Raw genomic sequence first — 10,946 nt, 5'->3', positions numbered from 1 at the left:
ACAAAGAAATAAAATGTACATTTTATACATTTTGTATACAATTAAAAAAAAAAAACTTTTAGGCCATGTTTTTCAAGACTCCTAGTAAGATGCTATATAGTTCCACTGGCAAAGCAAACTCCCTTTTAACCAAAATGGTGTAAAATGGGTTGATTTTTTGTGAACAAATATTATGGCTAACAAGGTTCTCAGACTTCACATTGCTACTGTTCCATCTCGCCTTTGGTCTCTTAATTAAGGCTCATTTAACAGGCTAATGTGTTCATGCAAATCCCCAGCTCAAAATTGTTTAATGGGGTTTCATCACTGTAGGAAAAAGCCTAAGTACCTTATCATAAAATTCTTGATCTAATCCCTGCCTACCTCTCCGGGCCCATGTATTGTCTCTTTCCTCCCGTGCTTTCCCTGGGTTTTTCAATGAACAAACAATTCTGAGCTACAGACATCATATTCTCACATATGCCTCCCCACTAAAATACTTCTACTCATCTTTCTCTCTTCATATAAATATTTCCTATTCAGGAGCTCTGGTAGCATAGTGCCTAAAGCATTTAACTGATAACCAGAAGGCTGGCAGTTCAAACCCACCAGCCACTCCTGGGAAGGAAGGTTGAGCAATCTACTTCCATAGTGATACTGCCTTGGAAACCCAAGGAGGGGTCACTATGAGTTGGATATGACTCGACAGCAGTGGGTTTGGGTTTATTCTGAAGTCTTTTCTCATTTCTCTCGTAGGCTAAGGCCCTTCTTCTCCTATATTCTTCCTATTCTTCATGCACCCACCATTACATGGAACTGTTGGCATACCTTTCTCCCTGTATAATGATGTGTAATCTCTTCCCATTTTTATCTCTAACATCATACACTATGTCTACCATGTAATAGATGATCATTTTTAGTGAAATCATAAGTACACTAAATATTCTCTTTAATGTTGAACTTTAGTTATCCATTCACTATTATGACACTGATGATTAATCAGCTAATTAACTTTTGTTCCTCTACAATTTTGTGCATATTTACCTCATTAAAAATATAATCTGCAACAACATTTGAACTCATTCAATATACAGACTGAAGAAGAACAAATCAATAATCCATCTTTTTGCTTTAAGGGTACAAACTATAAAGCTAGGATCTTTTGTGAAAATATGGCAATAGAAAAAAAAAAATAATGTGGAATTTACCCAAAAGAGTAATTTGCCAGTTTCCCAATAAAAGCTGTAGTACAGAGACTTTGAGAATGTACTTACATGGTAGAGGGTGGTCTCTGGCACAGGGGTGCCCATGATGTCTTGTCTCAATGCATCCATTTGCAAACTAGGTAGCAATGAATAGTGAGTTGGGCTAGTACTCTTATCACCCTTCTTTTTGGACTTCTTCCCTGTGTCTTTTTTGCTGTTTCTCTGAAACATGTATTCTTCTTGAGCAATTTTTTCATTGCTCATATATCGGAGTAGAGAGTTTTCTATATAAAAAGAGACAAATACACCAATATAAGTATGCAGATTTCCCATTTTTTTCTAATTGTGCTATTAGATTTCATTTCAGAAATTTAACTTGATTTAATTTAGAAAATACCTATGTAATGAAAATTGTATAGGATCTTAATGTGTTGGGATCCTAGAATAAGAAATAGCCAGTAAAGGATTTTTTCCAAGTTTTATTCCTAGACCAATTACATCCAAATCACCCGCACACCTTGAATTAGAAATTGTGAGTACGTGGCTAATAGTTTCTCTAAATTTGATAAAGATTCTGCTAAAGCTTGATCCCAAACACTGACCTATGGCATACTAGGCAGTCCCCCTTGGAGAAATAAAAGCCAGCATTATGAACCAATATTCAGAAATGTAGTTCATAAAATCCATGCCTAAGTTGATAGTCAGCACTTAATACCTCATATGGCTTTTTTTTTTTTTTTTAAATATCTCACTTGGAAATGGCATATTATAGGCATTGCTCTTTTATTTTTTTACCCCTGATTTATTCTATAAAACAAACGAGGCTAGAAACTGAAGCTTGGAAAATAAGTGAATATATAGATGTAAAAGAATCTTGCAATGTTCCTGTATTAACCTACATTTTCAGAAATGCTTGCTCCATAAAATAAGTGTTAAGAAGACTAATGAAGCAGATATTCCTGCTTTCTTGTCCTTGTGTGGTCTGTGGATCTGTGTAATAATGAAATAAATTCTGTACACTGGCTAGAAATAGCATGCAAACAGGTCAAACATGATCATGAAGACAGCTTCATGAACCTAAGTTCAGTGAATTGTTTTGTTTTGTTTTTGTCTTGTTTTAATCTACAACCTTAGAGCTCTTTACTTTTGAAAGTGGAAGTAGCAGCATGACCCACTGGGCCTATCATATCCACATTTAGTCAAACCCCAGTTAGTAGTTAGACTTTCACTTGCTTTCTTTACTGCTCACCTCAATATCAGGATAAGTGAACATGAAAACTTACTGTCAGTAGATACTTCAAGAGTACCCCACCCCCAAGTAAGAAGATATCCCTGAACAGCAAACAGAACAGGAAAAAGAAAGCAGGTTTTTTTTTTTTCAATTTTTTATGATTTTCTTTAGAGTCACTGCCCAGTTTCCATTACCTTTTACCCATGTGCTTCAGTGCTTATTTTAAGGTTGTGTTAAAACAAAAGTATTGAGATTGCATTGCGGACCAATGGGGACTGATCACAAACTGTTCCTAGTCAGTGAACTTAATTTTTTAATGCAGTTTCACACTTCTGACCTTTTTCTCAAAATATCAAATTTTAGATAACAACCAGATAGTCATTTTTTATAGTGTACTTATCTACCCTGGATCCTTTAGGAAGGATTCAGGGAAGATATCTATTAATAACTGGTCAAGATAGTCAAATGTTGGTTTGAATTGGTTTTGGTGTACCATAAAATCAGTGATAGAATGAAAAGTTTTCCACTGAAACCGTAACATCCTATTTAAAGAACATTTAAATTTGCTTATTATTCAAACAACCCAGCCTACACTAAAATTCTAGAACACTTACCTCTTCTACTATCTCTCTTCATCTTATTTGGATCTTCATAGTCCCCCACCCAATTATATTCCACTGGCATAGATATAGGTCGTAGCTTGCCTAAACACAGAGAACAAAATTCACATCACATTGTCTTTTTTTTTTTTCTGCCCCATGTCCGCTCAAATTCACAGTGATTTTTAGCTAAAGTTTGCAAAACACACTCACTCATATGCAACATTATGGTTGGCATTTGTGTAGATGAAGAAAATGTGTGTTTTGAGCCAGAAGGTGAAACTGCCTGTGGCAATCGGCCAAGTGATAGTGCAAACTTAAGGCACTTTTTATAAATAGTAAAGAATAGCCTAAGTTTGCTCTCTGAGGAGCCCAGACTTTAAGAGTGTGGTCCTTTATGAAGAAGATCATTATTTCAGTGATTGAAGATCATTATTTCAGTGATTATACTTCATGTTCAGTAACTGGATCCCTGTCTTATTCTCCAGTGCTCAAGTGTCTACACCTTGATAGCCTACCTTCAACATAATACCCCTTGCATTTAACTTGCTTGCCAGGATATTAACCCATTGTTTCATGTGGGAACACCACAATGCTAACTTCTCATCTTATATTGCCTCCTAACTCCTATCACCATACATTTTGGATACCATCATGACTCAGCAATTTAACTAGATTCTCATTTCAGGCCTATAGCTTGATGTCCCCAAGCAACTCTGGCTACAGTGAGCATGTCCAGTTTACAGATCCAAGTAACCACTGCTTTGGCCTGTCCCATTTCCTTCTGGGTCTATATTCTTACTAAACAGCATTTTACATTAGCAAGAACTCACAGCGTAGACTGCAAAGATAACTTTTCAGTGAGGCTGCAGTACATTATTTTTGTTCAATTTTAAGTTTCTGAAACATAAAAAAGCCAAAGAAAATCATACAGAAATTTTAAAAGGATACCTAGTACAATGCCTAGCATAAAATAGTTGCCTAGTAAAGGCTGAATAAATGAAAATCAGAGACTTATACAGTACTGGATTCTAACAATAATGATGATTATGGTAATCATAATAATACTACTAAGACATATATATCATTTACCATATGCTAGGTACTGTCTAATGGCTTCATATGCATTAGACTGTTTGATCCTCGTAACAACTATGAAAAATAAACTATCATTATCCTTATTTTACCAGATGAGGAAACTCAGACAGGTTATGTAACTTGCCTAAGGACAGACATCCGGTAAGTGGTAGTGGCAACATTCAAACCCAGACATTCAAACACTACTTTTGTCATAATTCTTGGTGACTTCAATATTCACTTTCTAATAGTCTGGCCTCTAGTTTCTTGATGTTCTTGCCTCCACTAATACTTGTTTTCATATATAATCTTTCATCTGCAAAGACTGCAATCCCTCCAAATATCCCACTTTCCAACTACCACCTTCTGTACTTCCAGCACACTGCCTTTAGTATTCCAAGTCCAACAATCCTTCTTTCCATCTGTCAATCTAACCACTTTTCAGTGTCTCAGTCACTTTAAGTCCTCTTGACTTTCTTCCTTGCCCAACTAAATTTCACAATCAACTATTATAATGCCTCCAAGGGATTTAAAAAAAGTTTGTTTGAAGACTTTTAATTCTGTTTCTCAGGGAAATTTATCAACTTTATGGCTTTTTATTATGCACACTGATACACTTTATTATGTTTTGCTAAGCTCTTTTAAAGCCAGAGGATGAACTAGACATGATGAAATTATTGTGTATTTATATAGTGGCTTCCTTTCAAAATGTACAAATGACTTTATAAAGGATCATCTGAGATTCCAAAATTCCCATGGAATATATCTCTGCTCTTTTATAGACAGGGAATTTGTGTGAGTTGATCCCAGTTCATATATTCTGCCCACCAAGGGTAGGCTGGCAGTTTTAGGAAAGGTCTCCTTAGATTTTCTACTATGTATCAGTCCTTCAGATTTTCAATGTTGTGAATGTTATTTTTAAAAAATATTTACAACTTATTTCTTTAGCATCTAGCTTTGAAAATAAATTCCATTTCGGCTCTAACACTGTTTCTATATGCTACCAAAGCCTTTGAAAAGTGAAAAATCCAATAAATAAGCAGTTCATTGCTTTACTTGCTCTGTATGTTATTTCATAGGGTTGCTATGAGTAATCAACTCAGTGACTGGGGTTTTTTTTTGTATTTATTATTTCTAAAAAAATCCTAATTTGATACTTTTCAAGGAATTGCTCGGTTGTCTGGAGTAAAACATGTGTGCACAAAAACAAGAAGAAAGATTTGTATTTATGTTATAATACTTCACACACATCATATGAGATACATAATTATACTTGTGTTTTGGGTCATCTTGTCTGAGATTCAAATGTAAATAAATCATTGAAGCAGGTAGTTAAGTCCTTATTACTTTTGGTTGTATTAGTCACCATAAGAAAACAAAATTGCAGAAGAGTCTAACACTGATTTTTCAGAGAGTGATTTTTATTAAACAGAATCACACTGTATATTACTAACTCAAAATTGAAGGAAAATATATTGAATTAGACAAAAAGACTGAGATAAAAATTCTTAATTAAAATTTACTTTTGGAGGACATAAAGCATTTGCTTTTATTATTTATAAAGCTGTAAATTCAGCAATGCAAATCAGAATAAGTATTTTAAAAGTATATTACTTATGTATAACAAATAATTTTGCTTCTATGAATTAATTCTTCTATAATTTTTTTATTGTGCTAAAATATTGATACAGACTTAATGAAACAAAGTAATAACATAAGGTAACATTCTTATATAAACAGCATAATGAAAAATAGACAATAGCTTAAATTATTTCAATTCCAAATACACACATCATTCACTGCAGCTTGGAAATATGTTTGTCACTGCATTTATATAGCAGAACTTTAATTTCACAAGGCAGCAAAGTTCAAGTAGAAAAAGAAATTTATGGTTTGATGTTATGGTACTGTTGGCTTTTTTTTTTTTTTAAAGGAGTACTATAACTATTACAGTTAGATTTAAATAAAATATATATATTGTTATTAAGGAGCTCTGATGGCATAGTGCCTAAGGCATTTGACTGCTAATCAGAAGGCTGGTGGTTCAAACCCACCAGCCACTACTGAGAAGGAAGGTTGAGCAATCTTCTTCCATAGTGATACTGCCTCAGAAACCCAAGGAGGGGTCGTTATGAGTCAGATCTGACTTCATGGATTTAAATCAAATATATATTGCTATTAACACATGTCAAGTATTTTTATTCTCATATGTCTTTTTACGACTTGTTACATTAATACACCTGACATTCCTATATAAATGTACATAAATTAATCATTTATCTGAAGAATAATTTGAAAAAATTTTAAAGTCTCTTTAGGCAGTAACATTTACATTAGTTCTTGAGGAGGTAAAGTCAATATCACTAAATCATGAAGAAAACTGATAATAATACTAACTACAATGATAAATTATTTTTCCGAGCAATCCTACCTGTTTCATTTCTTTGGTGTGGCATAAGAAATGCACTATTGTAATTATACCCAGGCAGAACTCTTGTCTTATAGTCAAGAAAGATGAGGATGAGAGTCCATTTAAAACTTTTTGCTGACCACTGCATCTTAGAGTAATATTTTATTCCTCTAAATATAGAACATTTATTAATTGCTGAGTTCACCTGAAACTGTATCACAGCCCTTGTGATGTCTTTTGTGGTACCACTTCACAGTATAACTATTATCTTGTTACTTGACTTTTCCCATTTGCTGCACATTGGGGGCTTTCTAACTGGGGTCTCTATAAAAATGCAAAAACGCACTGCCCTCGAGTCAGATCCGACTCATAGCGACCCCTCCTTGGGTGTCTGAGGTGGTATCAATATGGAAGTAGATTGCCCAGCCTTCCTTCTGAGGAGTGGCTGGTGTGTTTGAACTGCCAGCCTTCTGGTTAGCAGCCAAATGTCTTAGGCACTACGCCACCAGAACTCCCTATAGAGGCAGGAATTATGCACTGTATTTCTTACCACATTTTAATGAATGTAGGATGGGTAAAAAGAGAAGTACTTTTGAATTTTGTTTGAAAGGCAGCTTTTTATTATAAACTATATTTAAAAAACTGAAATTAAACACAAATAGACAATGATGGACTGCTTTATAGTGATCTATCTAAAATACTATATTTTAATATTAAATTACTATGTTTTAATACTTGTGCACAGAATTCCAAATTCCTTGGACATTTCTTATTTTAGATAACAGAGCAATTCCAGTGATATTACAAATGCTACAATTCCTTTCCCCAAAAAACCGAACCCACTGCCATCAAAGTCGATTCTGACTCACAGCAACCACCATAGGATTTCCGAGGCTGTAAATCTTTGTGGAAGCAGACTGTCTTATCTTTCTTCTGTGGAGTGGCCTTTTGGTTAGCAGCCCAGTGCCTTAACCATAGTGCCACCAGAGTTAGTTGCTCACTCTCCTGGGCTCCCTTAGCTCTGTCCTAGTACCTTTAGTATATATGAAGATTTTTATATTGTAGTATACATGTTTGTAAATTTTTCTAATTTTTGGCATGAACTAGGTCTTATATATCTTTGTTGTAAATGTCCCTGGCAATGACTCTGATCCAGAGCAGACAGTCATTAAATCTTTGTTGAGTGCTTGAATGAAAGGATGCTAGTGCTAAGGGATGTCTCAAATTACTGGGCTGTTCACTAGATCCTATCCCCTCTTACCTACTCAAGGACTTGAACAATCTTCTCTTCTCCTTCCTACATCATTATTTTGTTTCCCTCCTACTCAAGTGAAGACATGACATTGAGGACCAGGGTGTACCTGAGCCAAGCTACAGTGTTTTCAATAGCTTCAAATGCATGGGAAAACTGGACAATGAATAAGGAAGACTGAAGAAGAATTGATGCCTTTGAATTATGGTGTTGGTGAAGAATAATGAATATACAACGGACTGCCAGAAGAATGAACAAATCTGTCTTGGAAAAATACAGCCAGAATGTTTCTTAGAAACAAGGATGGTGAGACGTTGTCTCATGTTCTTTGGACATGTTATCAGGATGGACAAGTCCCTGAACAAGGACATCATGCTTGGTAAAGTAGAGGGTCAGCAAAAAAGAGGAAGACCCTCTATGAGATGGATTGACACAGTGGCTGCAGCAACGGGCTCAAACATTGCAACAAGTGTGATGATAGCGTAGCACTAGGCATTGTTTTGTTCATGGGATTGCTGAACATAGGATTGCTATGTGTAGGAACTGACTCTATGACATCCAACAACAACAGCATTCAATCATTCCCATTAGTGTACAAAACATGCTGTAATTTCTCCAATCTTAAAAAAATAAGTAAATAAAGCTCTCTTGACCATAATTTTTTCCCAGCTACCATCTGATTTCTCTGTTCCCCTTTCAAAAAAAATTCCTAGAAAGATATTCATAATCCCAAACTTCCAATTCTTTTCCTCCTACTCTCTCTTGAACCTTCTTTAATTAAGGCCCTGGCTCCACTACTCAACAAAACTGCTATTGTCAAGGTCACTATAACCTCCATGTTGCTAAATCCAACAGACAATTCTCAGGACACTTGATGTTTGTCATTTTTCTGAGCATTTGGCCAAAGGATTATGCCCTCCTTCTTAGAACACTTTTTCACTTGGCATCTCAGACTCTGGCCCCCTCTGGTTTTCTTCTCTTCCTAAATTCACATGTACCCTTCAGAGCTAAGCAAAAATGTTATTTACTCAGGGATGCTCTCCTTGACCTCTTATTTGAGGCCAGGTTTCTCTGCTTTTGTTCTCATTTTGTCTCAATTACACTCAGCTAATGAATTAAATTGTTGTTTGAATTCTGTCTCCCTTTTAGAATGTAAATTCCATGAGGGAAGAGATAATGTCTCTTGTTTACTGTGGTGTCTCCAGCACTTAGCATAGTGCCTCTAACATACTAACTCCTCAATATTTGTTAACTGATTGCTTGTTAACAAAGTAAACAGGGGGCTTTCCTCTTATACTGGACCATAAGGGCCCAAGCTACATCACTGCTTTCTATTTTCATCATTTCTTTCCCTTCCTTCTAAAGTAATAGGTCACCCTGACCAACTCTCTCCATTTTCCTAAGAAAGTGAGCTTTAGAGAGCTGTTTGGAAATCAAATCAGAACTAGAAGTCATGTCTCCTCATTTGTTATCTACAAACATTACCAAATCAAGCTACCCATGATGTTTGTTGAAACACCACTCAATTGTAATCTTTTCTACTTCCATCATATAATTTTTTTTAATTGTGATTTGGGTGCAATTTTAAAAAGCAGATTCATTTTACACTCAATAGTCCATATACATTTTGTTTCAAGACACTGATTACAATCTCCACAATGTAATGGCTCTCCTCCCACCTCCTCCCTGTGTTTACCCCTTCCTTGTGTCCTTCTTACCTATGCATTCCTGCTTGTCTAGCTTTCTCCCTGTGCAAATGCTGCCCTTCCTATCTCGGTTGACTGTTCTAAGGAGTGCATCTCCCTGGGGTAGTCATTCAGCTCACAGGCCTGTCTACTGTTTGACTGAGAGCTGACCCAGGGGAGTGAGTCCAATTCCAGGTCTGAAGGGTAACTCGGGGCCACAGTCTCAGAGGTTTCACCACTCTCATCTGACAGTGAATTCTGGTCCCTTCTTTCATGTTTCTGAATTTTGTTCCACATTTTTTTCTCTCACTCTATCCAGGATCTCCAATTTTGACCCCTTTCTGAGTGGTTGGCATTGATAGCTGAGGACCATCTAATTCTTCTGGTTGCAGGATTGTGTAGGCTGAGGTTCCCATGGTCCACTAGTTCTTTGGACTAACTGTTTCCATACATCTTTGATTTTCTTCACTCTTCTTTGCTCCAGATGAGGAGAAACCAGTAACTGCATCTTAGATGGCCACTCACAAGCTTTTAAGACCTCAGTCACTACTCACCAAAGTAGGATGGAGAACAATGTTTTTGTGTACTACACTGTGTCAACTGAGCTAGATGTCCCTCACAACTATGGTCTTAAGCCTGCAGGCCCAGAGATACTCCCTCAAGGTGCTTGGTTATGGGTAAGAAGTTATCCTAACTTTGTCCTGTTAGCTCTATAATATATGTGGACATTTTTTATAGTACATACAAATATGCATGCAGGAGTATCATCGACCAAACCTATGCATGGTCATGGGTATATTCCCATTCGTGTTCCTGTACCTGATCTTCTCCTTTTTGTATTCACCCATGTGTTTGCTATTACTGGTAACATACTATTGTGTATGTCAGTACCTTTTGTGTACTTCTTTTCTGTCCTTTCTCTTAGTGTTATTGTGCTGGTCACAAACTTTTATTATATAGCCTTTCCCTTCACCCAAATCAACACGTCTCTTAAATAGTCAGCAATTTTCCCTCCCCTCCCTGGTAGCCAACAAAGAAAATTTCCTTCTTTGTGTAAACCTTTCCTTGACTTTTTATAATAACTGACTCATACAATGTTTGTCCTTTTGTGATTGACTTCTTTCACTCAGCATAATGTCCTCCAAATTCGTCCACATTCTGAGGTGATTAGCAGATTCATTATTCTTTAATGTTGCATAGTATTCCATTGTGTGAATGTACCATAGTTCGGTTATCCATTCATCTGTTGATGGACACTTAGGATGTTTCCATCTCTTTGCTATTGTGAACAGTGCTGCAATGAACATGGGTGTACATATATCTACTAATGTTCCATATCTCACCTCTTTAGAATATATTCCTAGTACTGGGATTGCTGGGTCAGATGGTATTTCTATTTCCACTTTTTTAAGGAAGCACCATGCTGCTTTCCACAGTGATTGTACAATTTTACAGTCCCACTAGTAGTGTATGAGAGTTCCAATCTCTCCACACCTTGCAGCATTTGT

The 10,946-nt window shown here is 36.1% G+C and overlaps 1 protein-coding gene across 1 annotated transcript in view; it reads right to left on the bottom strand.

The window, feature by feature from the left end:
• Window positions 1-10,946, bottom strand: part of CNKSR2 (connector enhancer of kinase suppressor of Ras 2) — a 472,642-nt gene that overhangs the window by 148,363 nt on the left and 313,333 nt on the right. Inside the window, exons 14-15 of the mRNA XM_007957427.1 lie at window positions 3,030-3,119; window positions 1,254-1,468 (exon numbers count right to left, since the gene is read on the bottom strand). Coding sequence (XP_007955618.1) covers window positions 1,254-1,468; window positions 3,030-3,119 — 305 coding nt within the window. The remainder of the gene's footprint in view (window positions 1-1,253; window positions 1,469-3,029; window positions 3,120-10,946) is intronic.

This window comes from Orycteropus afer, unplaced genomic scaffold (assembly GCF_000298275.1).
Source record: "Orycteropus afer afer isolate SDZICR_OR568_19922 unplaced genomic scaffold, OryAfe1.0 scaffold00749, whole genome shotgun sequence".
NCBI classification, from domain to species: Eukaryota; Metazoa; Chordata; class Mammalia; order Tubulidentata; family Orycteropodidae; genus Orycteropus; species Orycteropus afer.
Note: the sequence above shows the minus strand (reverse complement) of the source record. Positions and strands in the feature narration are given on the sequence as shown.